The 15,041-nt window shown below is 42.3% G+C and overlaps 2 protein-coding genes across 7 annotated transcripts in view; one reads left to right on the plus strand and one right to left on the minus strand.

Annotated features, from left to right (window-relative positions):
* The window catches only part of LOC140212046 (glutamate dehydrogenase, mitochondrial), an 86,264-nt gene extending 81,618 nt beyond the window's left edge, over nucleotides 1-4,646 (minus strand). The window contains exon 1 of the mRNA XM_072282499.1: nucleotides 4,055-4,646. Within this exon, the coding sequence (XP_072138600.1) occupies nucleotides 4,055-4,466 (412 nt within the window). The 5' untranslated portion in view covers nucleotides 4,467-4,646. The remainder of the gene's footprint in view (nucleotides 1-4,054) is intronic.
* shld2 (shieldin complex subunit 2) overlaps nucleotides 4,634-15,041 on the plus strand; it is a 107,412-nt gene continuing 97,004 nt past the window's right edge. For 3 of the 6 annotated variants that reach the window (XM_072282488.1, XM_072282498.1, XM_072282489.1), the window contains exon 1: nucleotides 4,916-4,981. The gene's annotated coding sequence lies outside the window, so the exon portion shown is untranslated. The other 3 variants (XM_072282495.1, XM_072282490.1, XM_072282497.1) reach the window with 3 other exon arrangements.

Here is a 15,041-nt window from a genome sequence, read left to right on the forward strand (position 1 = left end):
GAGGCCACTCTCTGGTTGGAGGAAACAACGTCTCATATTGTGTCGAGGTAGCAAGCTGACAGAATGAACATCAATTCTACTAATCTTAGGTAATTTCTCTCCCTCCTCCTTCTCTCTTCCTCATTCTGGCATCCTCCTTACCTCCTCTCACCTGCCTATGAACTCCCTTTGATGCCTCTCCCCTTTCTCCCGTGGTTCATTCTCCTCTCCTATCAGATTCCTTCTTCATCAGCCCTTTACCTTTTACACTTATCACCTCCCAACTTCTCACTTCATTTCCCATCCCCCACCCACCTACCTTCCCACTGACCTTTCAGCTTGTGCTTGTACTCCTTCCCCTCCCCCACCTTCTTATTTTGGCTTCTTTCCCTTCCTTTCCAGTCCTGATAGTGTCTCAGCCTGAAATATCGACTGTTTATTCGTTTCCATAGGTGCTGTTTGACCTGTTGATTTCCTAAAGCACTGCACATGTTACCCAAGATTTCCTGCATCAGCAGAATCTCATGTTTTTATATATAAAAACATGATTTTTTTTTAAAAAAGCAAAAACTAAACCATATTCTTAACCATTAAGAATAGAAAAAAATTTTAAAAATAGAAAAAACTCTAAGCAATTTTGGTCAAAATATTTTCTGACTTCAAAAGATATGGAATCACTAAGCAAGATCCTCACCACTTACACTTTCATGTGGGTTTCTATGCATAGACCCCATTTACAACATAGGATGGGAATTGCCTTCCAACAGATCAAGGGATAACCAAAATTCCACCATCACAAACACAAAATGTCTTAATACCTCCATAACTCATGCCATTACGTTAAGAATAGATACTTTCCAAGGGGGGGGGGCAAAGAGAGTTGGCTGGCTGCCAAAGAATAGTAATAGGAAGGGTGGAACCATTTAGGGATCAAAAATGAGATCTCTACACCTATCAAGAGATTATGCTGGAGGTACTAAGTACGTCCACTGCCTACATCTTAGTCAAAGAAAAGGAAGTTGCCAAAATTGGACAGACCAAAAGTGATGATCAGATGGCACGAAGGGTGGCTGTACTTAAAACAGATCATAGCAGGTTCTAATATAATGCAAAGTGGCTGAGGGATGGAAACTAGCAATTCTAGCCACTATCTCTCACTGCTTCTCAGACACAGGACTCTGCCAGAGAATTATAGCATTGCAAATGTTACACGCTTTTCATAGAAAGGATAACCAAAGCAAACATCAAGTGAGGTGATGGCAGTGAAGCTAATACCAGACAAAATTATGAATCACTTGGACAATAAAGAAAATCCAGCATGTTAAAGGCACATTGTGCTCAACTAACCTGATCAAGTCTCTGTCAAACACCCCCTCCCACCCATGGAAGAGAAGGATTGATGAAGGGATTTCAGTTGATATCTGTCCATACCTTAATGGGCATCAATAATAAGTCCTGCCAATAACATTGAAACCCATGGAAGAGGAGGAGCAGGAACAACATGGATAAAGCACAGGAAGTAATAAAGAGTCATTTTATGGCAGAGGTCAACAAAATTAGTCTGTTGCGCTGTATTGGTACTGGGACAAATCCAATTTTAATGCTTTCCATGGACACACAAGGTTACGTTTGAAAACTTGCAGATGACAACACTTAAAAATATGGATATTGGAGGACAGCAACAATGGATCTGAATAGGTGACTACATGGCAGATACAACTTAACTGCATGAAATGAGTAGCAATTCTTTTGAACCCCAGGTAAAGGAAACTAAAGCACACAATAATAAGAGGTGAGCATGGACAAATCTTTGAAATGCATCAAATCAGTTATGTTAAAAATAGGCCCCTGGGGTTTTATTTATAAAAGCAAGAAATCGACAGAGAATTCTATAAAAATACACTGCTACAGCAGCAAAGTGGCAGAGTGCACATATCTCTGGAACCACTCAAGTACAGATGTGACACTATTGGAAAAGAAAGATTTATTTGCTATAATCCTAGGATGAGGGATCAGTTACTCAAGTAATCAGACTGAGGTCAAGTTGATTCAAATCTCAGTTAGGATCTAGAATAGACAAAATAAAAAGAGAAACTGTTTCCAAAGGCAAAAAAAAACCAAGAACACACAAGGAAAACCTGCATGCAGAAAATTATGATCTAGAATTCACTGCTTAAAAAAGGGTAAGGAAGCTGATTCAATTAAAGGGAATTAAATAAGTACAGCAAAGAAGACACCAGTTTCCTTTGTGATCTCTTCTGACACGGTCAGCTCTGCTTGTACTAACCTGCTTTTAGCTACGCCCTCATACTTTAAATGCTATCATTAATATATTCATTATTTTCCTCACTGAGTGTTCCCTCATCTCTTTTGCAGATAGTCTTAGTCATCCCCTCCACTATTTCTGAAACATTACCAGGATCTCTGCCCCGAGATGGAAAGCATTCAAGTCACATACTCATTTCCCTTATCTCCAAGTTTCCTCCCATCCTTACCCTAAATTCATAACTTTATATTCTCACTTATTTTGTTTTCTTCTGCTTTTTGTAAGTTCACTTGGTCCACAAGAACAACTGAGGCACTCAACTGTTTCTCAAACTTCCCTTCCTTGCTCCCACGTTAACAGTTAGTTTAACAGCTCCTTTTAGGTTACTGTGCCCCGTCCAGCCTGCACTCTTCAGCTCAGACCCATTCCAAAACAAGCATCCCACTTCCTTATCTGAAGTTTTTTTTTCCAAATCAGTGCTCATCTTTCCTGAAACAATATTATCCTCCCTAGCCATAGTGCTAAGTCAATGCTCCAGGAGCATGACTATAACCCCTGGTTATTTTCAAGCTATCCAGAGTATGACAGGGTTGCTAATTACCATTCTCTATTACCACTACACCAGCAACCAGCTGCGTGAATCAGCACTGAAGTGGCTCCATTCCTATCTATGCAGCTAGAATTAGATAATGGCTTCTTCTCATGTTCCACTGATAATCCCTGCCGCCCATAAAGAATCTAGCTTCTGATAGTCAATATACCACTTCCATTTTACCCTGACAATTATAATAATACTGTCAATTTCAGCATACTTTATTAATAATGTTCTCTCACATCTCCGGTCTTTAAATTGTCAGCCTGCTTCCCCAGCAGTGCACACTGGTCGAGCAGAAATTCCCTCTAACCAATGAAAAGCCTGAGCCCATTCCCAAGCCACCAGTTCACAGTTGCTGTGTCTTTCTGAAGCAGAACGTAACTGTTCACAATCCAGCTCATATTTTACCCATTTTAATAAGTTATATCAGAATACTGTCAACAAGACTGCCTATGTTCACAGCACTATCTCTCCCTCTGATCATTTGTTGCTGATACTCCCATCCACAACTTTACTATTTCTAAATTTGTCTCTTCCAACGGACTCCCGACTGCCATCTTGTTCGACCCATACAAACTATCTTAACACTGCTACCCGTGATTAACCTTTAGCTTTGCTTACAAATCCTCATAGCCCCACTTTTCCTGACCTCTGCCTGACAACTTACAAAGTATCTTCCATTGCTTAATTCTAGTTTCTCACACATCTCCGAGCCAATTACAAAATTTTTAAAAAAACTACTGACCACAGTGCCTTCACTAGTCAAAGTCGTATAACATGAATTCCCTCCCTATCGTTCAACATTTTCTTGAAAACCTCACTGTGACCGAACTTCTGGACATCTGTCCTAATACGTCCGTGTCATTAAAATTAAATTACATGTCAGGAAGCCCATGATCAAACAAGACCCGCAACTGTGAAACATTCTTTCTGGGAATGAGTTCACGGTGTCAATTGAAAAACTGACAGGAGAACATTCTGTGGTCAAGGAATTTTTAAGAATAAACGAGTGATATTATGTAGTCCTTCTAAGTGCTAGACAAGGTCTACGATTCCTATGACAGAACAGCGAGACTTGGTAACAATTGTTCTCGTACTTGTAACGAAAGGGTAAAAGAGATAAAAGCCCCTCCCTATACAGTAATTGTCCAGCTGAGAGTTGGGGCCAACTGGGCACGAGCCCCCGACAGCTCGCGGGTATTCCTTCGCCTTACCTCCTTTGCAAGGCATCCGGTGTTGGCTATGCTGAGCTCGGTAGCCCTCGATCATTTCCCACTCGCCATTGTCCCTCTTGATGGGGAAGGAGATGGACAGGACGTGGTTACAAGGTTTGATGATCTTCAGGATGCCCCGCACCCGCTTGTGTTTCAGCTCGTCCGACTCGCGGGTCCGCAAGTCCTCCACCAACTTGTCCTCCACGATCTTCGCCCCGCGATCGAAGAAGCCTTCCACCATGGTGAAGAAGTTGGGGTCATCCAGCTGGTTGGCCGCCGCCAGTTCGCTGGAGTAACGCCGGCACTGGAGCAAGGCTGCCGGGCCGCCCAGGCGCTGCACGCATCCTTCAGAAGCGGGCGTCAAGGGAGCGACGGCCCCCCGAGCCAGTAGCTCTCCTAGGTACCGGTACATGGCGAGAGAAGATGCAAGTAAGTGTCGCCGTGTTCAAAGGGACTAGCAGCGTTGCGTGTCTCACCAGCACACAGACAGCACCGAGCACCTCCCCGCCTGGCACTCCACCCCGCCGCTTCACTTAGTGCCCCAGAGCAAACCTCAACGACAAACACACCGCAACCCGCATGCGCTCCACTTCAGCAGGCGAGCGTGGCGCATGCGCCCTGGCTAAACCCGGAGCGAACAGGAGGCGGGGCGATTCCCACGTGGAACGTGAGTGGGAAAACCTGAGCATCTGACGTCATGGCAGTAAGCGGAGAAGAATCATGAGAAGGCGGAGCCGGGGCTGAGCGCGAGGATGAGAACTGGGCGTGGCCTACACATCTGACAATCAAGCCAGCTAGCCAATAGCCTCTGGACAGGATCCAAGGTACTTCGGAAATCTTCGGTAATTTTCGTCCATTGCTGTTTAACGAGTTTGCCCGATTGTTCGGGGATGTTCGTAAATTTTCGATACCTCGGTGTTGTTGCAGGTAGGGATACTACAGGGTTTGTTTATTGCTGCCTTGCTTTGTATGTGTGTTTTCGGTGACTATGGCTGCACCTGCAAAATTAGTAAGTTTCGCGTATTAATATTTGATTAACCCGGATGTGATCAGTTTCATGCCCGCCATTAATTGTAGAGTTCAGAGTGTCAATGGTGTGGTCAGTTGAGGGGCTGAAAATCTCTGTGCAGTTCTCTTCTTGCTTTCCCAGTACCTCTACTTCCCTGAGAGTCTGTGGAGATTTGGAATGACGTCTATGATATTGACAATCTTCTATGGATGTTTGGTGGAGAGTGTATTGACTGGCTGCATAATGGCCTGGTATGGAAACACCAATGTTTTTGAATGGAAAATCCAACAAAAAGTAGCAGATTCAGCCCAGCACATCACGAGTAAAGCCCTCCCAACCATGGGGCACATCTACATGAAATGCTGTCATAGGAAAGCAGCATCCATCATCAAAAATCCCCACCACCCAGGTCATGCTCTCTTCTCAAGGCTGCCATCAGGTAGAAGGTAAAAGAGACTCAGAACTCACACCACAAGGTTCAAGAACAGCTACTACCCATTAACCATCAGGCTCTTGAATAGAAGGGGATAACTATACTCACTTGCCCCATCATTGAAATGATCCCACAACCAATGATCTCACTTTAAGGACTCTTTATCTTGTTATCTCATATTTGTGTTATTTATTGCTATTTATTTATACTTGCATATGCACTGTTTGTTGTCTTCTGCACTCTGGTTGATCTTTCATTGATCCTGTTATAGTTACTATTCTATAGATTTGCTGAGAATGCCTGCAGGAAAATGAATCTAAGCATTGTATGTGGTGACACATATTATACTAAAATTACCTTTGAATTTATAAATTCCATCTTGTACAACAGTTGGCTTTAAAACTGGATATAGGAAAGAGGAGGAAAAATAAGCATGGGATTTGCACCTCCATTTCAGAGAAAGAAAAATCCTTAGCTGAGGCAGTGTTAATATTCATTGTGATCATTGAAATGTCAGCAGTGTTGAATCCAATGTTTTGCGATCTAGAGGTTCTTCAGAAGTTAAGAATGAGGCATAAAACTTGTTGCTTATGATCCTATTATTAAGCGTTGCATGAACAAAGGGAACGAGGGGGAAGAGGCATGGCAAGAGGTGAAAGGGAAAAAGGGAAAGAAAATGAGCAGAGGAAGAAACCCGAAGGAAAAGAGAACACTGGTGGTCTGGTCTTGTACCAACCACTGATTCCACTGAAATTCCGACAGATGACAGTTAACTAATTAAACCACCTGATTCAAGTAATGCGACAACCTGCTGCTGAAATCAAGAAGTTTCCAGAAAAATACAGAGGCAACTGTAACCACGGGCAAACTCACTGAACAATCACATGTATATAGGTAATTATATAAAAATACAAACTAGCGTAAGAAAGTCAAACTAAAGGAAAACAACAACTCTGCAGTTTAATCCAACAGCAGGTATGCATCCATTATGAAGTGGCTATCATGAGTTAATGGAATGTCTGGTAATCTGGGTTTAAAAAATATTAAAGTATGTTAAAGCTGCATATATGATTGAAATAATTGAACAACTTGTTTGAAAACAATATTACTGGACTAATGGTGGCATAAAAGTAGTGTAAGTTATGTGCTGGTTATACATTGATCTTTTACCCTTAAGATATGTATGCTAGAGGTCTCTTCACATTAATTGTCCTCACAACATGGTATATTAACCATATAACCATATAATATTGTGGCTATTATAGATAGGAAACCAGTACTGAGTATTTTTTATTGGCTCTAATGAGGTAATTGTTCTCATTTTGTCTATTTTTGTGGAACTACTTTAAATAATAAAGGCATCCGTTAGCCTTGTGAGGGGAAAGTCTTCACTCTCCAGGGCGCAGGCCTAGGCAAGGTTGTATGGAAGACCGGCAGTTGCCCATGCTGCAAGTCTCCCCTCTCCACGACACCGATGTTGTCCAAGGGAAGGGTACTAGGGCCGATACAGCTTGGCACCAGTGTCATCACAGAGCAATATGTGATTACGTGCCTTGCTCAAGGACACAACACGCTGCCTCGGCTGGGGCTCGAACTCACGACCTTCAGGCTGCTAGTCGAGAGCCTTAACCACTTGGCCACATGCCCACAGAACTACTTTATCTGACGTCCAATAAAGGACAGAGTAACTGAATTGTTTTAGAATAAACAGTCGATCAAAGAGGCTCAACGTGAATTTGGAAAGGTGCAATCATGCTTGAAAAGTCTGACTGAACACTTTAAAAGGGTAATTAAAGTGTGGTCAGGGAGGTGTCGGAACAAATTTCATGACATATGCCAGTGGTATTAAACCTGATTATGATTTCAAAATGTATTTGATGAAGCTTCCCTTGTTTGTGAAGTTGAAGGCAAGTTATTGACCTTGCTAGTAAATTGGCTGAGAGTCAGGAGGCAGAGACTAAGCATAGTGGACAATTACTTAACTGTGACATGAATTCCCATATAAATTTGAGTTCATTTTGCAACAATTTACTGTGTCCATAAATAAACCAGCTTGAAAAAGAGCATTGTTTCCAAGTTCACAGAATTGACACAGTAACATGCACAAAATGCTTAAGGGAACTTGGAAGGCCAGGCAACATCTATGGAGGAAAATGAACACTCAGGCTCAGACTCTATCAGGACTGGCCATTTCGCTTCATAGTTTGTTTGTTTAGTTAATTAGAGATACAGTACGGAATAGGCCCTTCTGGCCCTTTGAATCACGCCTCCCAGCATTCCCAGATTTAATCTTGGCCTAATCACAGGACAATTTACAGTGACCAACTACCAACTAGTACGCCTTTGGATTGTGGGAGCACCCAGAGGAAACCCACGCAGTCACAGCGAGAACATACAAACTCCTTACAGACAGCGTTGGGAATTGAACCCCGGTCACTGGTACTAACCACTATGCCTTACTTTGTGCACACTCTACTGTTCACAGCCTCAGAAGCTATTCCCATTCACCCCCATGCTTCCTCAGATACATTCTCCCACACCGTGCTCCCACAGCATTTTGTGTGCGTTGCTCAACACTTTCCGCATCTGCTGAATCTCGTGTGTCCTGATAGCGATAGGTTTCAATGAAGGCAAATGTGTGGTCAAAGATGGAACAGAATTTTTTTTTAAAAGTGTATCTTTGCAATCCATGAGATGACTTGGGGATCCATAAACATAGACTATTTAAAATGTTATGTATGTGTGTAGAAACTAATCAAAAAGGTTTAATCTCCTTGTTTAAGTAGGGATGTGCTTTGCATTAGGGGTAGTTCAGAGAAGCTCACTGGATTGCTGATGGAGATGGATGTGTTGCTTTGGATTGAAGTTGGTCTGAAGTTACACCTGGCATACTGGAGAATGAGCAGTTAGAAGTGATGCTATTGATGCCACAGCTATTCAAAGTGCTGATTGGACCACAGCTGGGGTTAGACCACAACTGTGGATCTTTTCTCTTGTAAGGAAAGACTTAAATGTGATTCCACTTTGGTACATGCTAAAATAAAATGGAAATTCGAATGCCAAGATGGTGTTGGCCTGGAATATGGACTGCTCAGTATTGTCAATGAACAACTTAATTATTGCTGTGGTGGACTTTGTATCTTGAACCTAAAATTTCCAGTCTGAACCAAAATAATTTAGGGCAATTGATTTTTATCTTGTATCTCATTTACAAGTTTAAATTCCAGCTCTGTTGTTTTCATAGGAAACTATTGAGTATTATAGCTATAAAATCAGAATGCTTGAATATTTTACAAATGAACACCCTGCTTTGGAAGAACATTTCCTAAAGTGGGAGTGGGTGATAGGAAAAGTTGTTTCAAGATTTTATTTTCCAGGTGTGCTCCTACAAAATTTTATTCTCCAACTGTGGAAACTGTTGAAGCTGTCTGCACTCTCAACAAGTAAACCTTCAGAATATATTAAACATAAGTCATTTTCAGAATATTAAACATCAGTGATTTCAGGGTATAAAGTTAATTCTCGTCTGTTCTTAAGTTATCATACCTTAACGTTGTAGAGTTGTAGAATATTTTGTAAGTTTTTCTCAGTTATTTAGTTTGTTCTTGGACAAATCAGAGGTCTTCTTGAAGGCCACTGAGATGATTAAGCTTTACTGTCAATAATTTCTTTTACTTGTAGTGAAATCACTTCAATTTGACTTGCAATTTTGTACATTGTTTTGATCTGGTAGAAGAAAATTGGAATTAATGGCACGGAATTGCTCTTCTATGTGCATGGTTAACTGCACACTAATCTGTTCACTTTGTAGAATTGGCTGTTTCATCACAAATTTCTTTGTAAGTTGGACTGAAGGTGTCGGTTGGTATTTCCCCTGTTCCTAGTTCACTGCTTATAGTGGCATGGTGTCGTAAATGAGCCTAATTGCCCTGTAAACTCAGACATCCCACCTCTCCCAGAAGTTCCGGGAGTCTCCCGCATATCAATAGTGGCTCCCTGATGCCCAGAAATTATATACAATAGCCCGGAAATAGATTTTTTTGAGAGGGAGAGTGAGCATCCTGATTGGTCTCTCTCTGTGCTAAGAGTGGTTCCCAACCACTGGGCCGCGTGGAAGTGATATGGTTTGGCGATATGAAACGATGTGAGTCAGCTGCACCTTTCCTCATTCCCTGTCACACACTATTGAATTTTAACGCACGCGAGGTCATCAGTGACCCAAGACGTGCAAAGGAATGGGTCCGTGACCTATTTGTGAATGTCCCCGGTGAATCATCCATGTCAGTGCGGGAAAAAGATCAACTCCTCGCGCTTGCAAATGACGGTGGGCTGAAAAGTATGTTTGACATAACATCTCTGCCGGCATTCTGGATCAAAGTCAAGGCTGAATATCCTGAGATAGCTACGGAAGCACTGAAAACGTTGCTTCCATTTCCAACATATCTGTGAAGTGGAGTTTTCTGCAATGAATGCAACGAAAACTAAATTGCGGAATAGACTGGACATAAGGAACCCCGTTCGAGTATCACTGTCTCCCATCACCACTTGATAGGACTGTGTTGTTGCAGGGAAACAAGCCCAGGGCTCCCACTTATTCAGCGATATTGGTGTGTTGCAGTGATTTTATATGTTCTTACGAGGAAAATATGTGCTGTATGTTTAATATCCAAACGTTACTTAAAATGTTATGATGCGATTGACTTATCACCTATATTCCGGTTGCAATTAACACCCCCTCCCCCGGTTGGCCGGTCCACAAGAATATTGTCAATATTAAACCGGTCTGCGGTGCAAAAACGATTGGGGACCCCTGCTAAGTAGACCTATCAGTTTTCTCTGTTGGAGGGCTTTACAGTCGACCTCAAAAATAATGACAGTGTTGCTCGCTGCACTGTTTGCAACAGTGACTTTTCTATTGCCCATGGAGGGTTAAAATGTAAAAGACATGTTGAGGTGAGTTTAACAGGTGTCATTCGTTCATTAGCATAGCTAACATTATTTAAACTAGCTGGCTGCTAAGGAGCTACGCTATTGATGTCCTACTTGATGAGGCCAAACTCCCTGTAGACTTGCTTAAAGTTGTAATAGAATAAACATGATAATATAATATAATATAAGTACATATTTTAATGTCACATTTTCTGCATATACCCAACTTAGTTTACAGATTAGACAAAATCACTAAACAAAGTATTACATACACCCTTGGACGTCGACCGTGGTGGGGGGGGGGGTGATATGGGGTTGCGGGGGGCGTGGGTGCTACCTCCCTGAAATGAGTTTTTGCAGGGTGGGATGTCTGTAAATTAACATGAGGACCACAGGGGCCTGGAGAACTTGGCTACATAGTATTTTTCCCATTGATTTGAATATTAAAGCACTGGAGTTAAAAGGTGAATCTTTGTTATTTATAGCACTTGTGACAAATTGAGCTTCTCTCAAAACATTACAAAATTGGTGAAAAACAAGTTGGAAGCGGCCTTGTATTATTTTACACTCAGAAAAAAGTACAGATTGAGTACCTCTTATCCAAAAAACGTCCAAAATCTGAATTATTGTTTATCATTGACATGACATCACAATTGGAACGTTCCACAAGACGTTGGATAGGTTCTCAGGTGATGTTCAGGTCTCTGCGCACCACAGACAGTTCTGAGGTCACCTCACATATGTAATGATCAGAAGTTAATGAAAAATAGAAAATCACTGGATAAAGTGAAAAATGAAGATTTCTATAGTGTACCATCGGCATTGGAGTGAACATGTGTTGTTTAACAACATGCTGATCATGAAACATGCAAAGATCTATCACGACGAACTGAAAATTTGAAGGTAATTGTGAATATTCAGCAGGCTGGTTGCAGACGTTTTAGAGAAGGCACGGGATTAAATTTTTAATGATCTGCTGTTCTCGAAAATCTAGCACCAGATCAAGTCTACGATGCTAGTTGTTTTTATACCTTACATAAATCTTTAAAAAATACAAATTCCGTGCACTGTAACCTTTTAATCAAAACATGGCATCATGGATGGAGACTGAAAGCCGGCTGTTGTTTGTTGTCATTCAACAGCTGATTCAGGTACTCGCCTGATGCTGCTTTGCTGTTTTTGTTACCCTGCGTACGTTCTATTTTCATTATATTAGTGGTATGTATCCCTTGGAGGGTCAGACACCCTGAGCCAATAGGCTGGTCCTGGACTTATTTCATAATTGACTGGCATAATTTACATATTACTATTTAACTACTTATAGTTCTATTATTATTTATTATTTATGGTGCAACTGTAATGAAAACCAATTTCCCCCGGTATCAATAAAGTATCACTATGACTAATAATTTTTACTGTGACTACATATGTGTCATGAACAAGTGTAAGACAGATTGCTTACTGGTAGCACATAAATTCAGTCAGAAATTATGGCAATCCCAAATTATCTCATTATATATACCAATATCAGAAAAAATCCAGAACACTTTCTGCCCCAAGCATTGCAAATAAGTGGTATTCAACCTGTACTAACTTGCAACTTGCTTTATATCTTTTGGTACTGCACTAATTTCAGCATGACAGCCTCTTTATTGCACAATGAACAGAGTAGTGTTAGTCCTTGAAAGACACATTCCTCTTCGTAGTCAGACACATTTTATGGCTGGGGAGAGAAAGGACACAAAGGAGAAGAAAAGAGTTCCACTATTCACAATGGCAGACATAGAAGCCTGGACTGTGCAATAAATTCTAGGGTTAAATTTCTGTGCACTGAAAGGCCGTGCTGGGACAGGCATGTGACTAACAGAATACATATCAAGACCACTGTAAGAAGACTGAAGTAATGATGTCCTCCATGTGTACGAATTCCAAGCAATAGAATAATATCAGAAGTTGTTCAATGATCTCTCAAGATAGATACCAAAAAACTAGCTGCTGTCTTACACAAGTGTGCCTGCAGGCCCATGCACACAATTACATAGTTCACCCCTGTCTCCCACACATTATACTCTCTCCAAACCATTTACCATTCAGCCCCATCTACCTCCGAATACTGACATCTTCTATAAACCCACTGACTCTCGTAACTACCTCGACTATACCTCTTCCCACCCCGCCACATGCAAAAATACCATTCCCTATTCCCAGTTCCTCCGTCTCCGCCGCATCTGCTCCCAGGATGAGGCTTTCCATTCCAGGGCATCTCAAATGTCCTCCTTTTTTAAGGATCGTGGTTTCCCTTCTGCCGTCATCAATGATGCCCTCACCCGCATCTCCTCCATTTTCCACACTTTGGCCATCACCCCCTCCTCCCGCCACCGCAACAGAGACAGAGTTTCCCCTTGTCCTCACCTACCACCCCACCAGCCTCTGGATCCAGCAAATTACCCTCTGCAATTTCTGCCACCTTCAACAGGACCCCACTACTAAGCACATCTTTCCCTGCCCACCCCTCCTCGCTTTCTGCAGGGATCGGTCCCTCCGCGACTTCCTGATCCACACATCCCTCCCCACGGATCTCCCACCCGACACTTATCCGTGTAAGCGTAAGTGCTACACCTGTCCCTACACCTCCTCTCTTGCCACCATTCAGGGCCCCAAACAGTCCTTCCAGGTGAGGCAACACTTCACTTGTGAGTCTGTTGGGGTCATCTATTGCATCCGGTGCGGCCTCCTCTACATCGGTGAAACCCGAAGCAGATTGGGGGACTGCTTCATTGAGCACCTCTGCTCCGTCCGCCACAACAGACAGGATCTCCCGGTTGCCACCCGCTTCAACTCTGCTTCCCATTCCCATTTGGATATGTCCATACATGGCCTCCTCTACTGCCATGATGAGGCTAAACTCAGGTTGGAGGAGCAGCACCTCATATACCGTCTAGGTAGTCTCCAGCCAATCGTATGAACATAGAATTCTCCAACTTCTGGTAATTCCCTTCCCCTATCCCTATTTCACTCTGCCCCCTCTCCCAGATGCCTATCACCTCCCTCATGGTTCCGCCTCCTTCTACTACCCATTGTGTTTTCCCCTATTCCTTCTTCACCTTTCCTGCCTATCACCTCCCTGCCTCCCCTCTCCCCTTTATCTTTCCCCTTACTGGTTTTTCACCTGGAACTGACCAGCCTTCTCCTTCCCATCCCCCCCCACCTTCTTTATAGGGCCTCTGCCCCTTTCCTCTTCAGTCCTGATGAAGGGTTCCGGCCCAAAACGTTGACTGATCGTTTCCACGGATGCTGCCCGACCTGCTGAGTTCCTCCAGCGTGTTGTGAGTGTTGCTTTGACCCCAGCATCTACAGAGTATTTTGTGTTTACCTCCTAATACATAGGTCAAACCTCCAAGGCTAGGATAATGAGCGGGCCAATCATTGTCCTTCTTCGTTTAAACCAACAGCAATAGGAAGGCAGCCATGCACGCAGGAAGGTACCTCTCAACTGCATGCTTCACTGAGATGGGTAGGTAAAAGACGGGTGTGTCCAAACAAAAACTATGTGGAATCTGCTAGGTGTGCTGATTAATAAAGTCTCATTGGTATTGGATGTGCCTTTTGGGGGGGGTTCAATATGCCTGTTCTGTTTTGTTTGTTTTTTTGTGCAGGATGAGGGATTTGGGGAGCCAATGTGCCTGTTCAGTTTTTGTTCATTTTTTTGTGTGGGGAGGGAGATTTCATGGCCAATGTGCCTGATTTGTTTTTTGTTTTTTTTGTGGGGGGGGGGTGGGTTGTGGGGATTGGGGGGTGTTCGTCAATGTGCCTGTTCCATTTTGTTAGTTTTTTTTGTGCGTGGGGTGGGGGGAATCAATATGTGTGTTCCGTTGTTGAGGGATTTAGGGGCTAAAGTGCCTGTTCCATTTTTGTTCATTTTTTTTTGTGCAGGAGGAGGGATTTGGGGGAATAAAGTACCTGTTCGGTTTTTGTACATTTTTTGTGCGGAAGCGGGTTTTGGGAGGTTGATGATTGTTTCTTTCTTGGTTTCATGGCTTCCCAGTAAAGAAGAATTTCAAGTTGTGTACTTTGATAATAAATAAATCTTTGAACCTTTGTAGTCAATCAAAGTGTTTGAAGTACTCATTCACTTTGATATGATCAACAGTAGATAATTGGGGCACAACTTACAATTGTAACCATTTCCTGTTTTGTTTTTGCAATGTATAAGGAAAAACACCCTGTTCCTTCACTTTTCAAAAGAGTATCTTTCATATATGTTTTCATCTTGATAATGCTGTTATTTCTAGCATTAGCCTTCTGTTTTCTTCAGTTCTTTCTGAGTTTTTCTGTGTCCTTGTCCCAGGAATGTGAAGCTTACCACCAACTCAACTTGGTCATTACCTATCTTGAATTCTTTTAACTGTTGATGTTTAATAGCAGACTAGCTCTTGCATTCTCTTCTTCAACTTTCATGACAGCTTGACTTGGATCCTGTTCGCATTCTGCTGATAGAGTAGTAATATTATCTGTGTAACTCAGATTCTTGATTTTGATTCTGGTGTAAGCCTCTTGTAAGCTCATCCTTCTCAAGAACGACTTGCTGTATAAACTAATGTGATTTAAAAACATTA

This window comes from Mobula birostris, chromosome 18, assembly GCF_030028105.1.
Source record: "Mobula birostris isolate sMobBir1 chromosome 18, sMobBir1.hap1, whole genome shotgun sequence".
NCBI classification, from domain to species: domain Eukaryota; kingdom Metazoa; phylum Chordata; class Chondrichthyes; order Myliobatiformes; family Myliobatidae; genus Mobula; species Mobula birostris.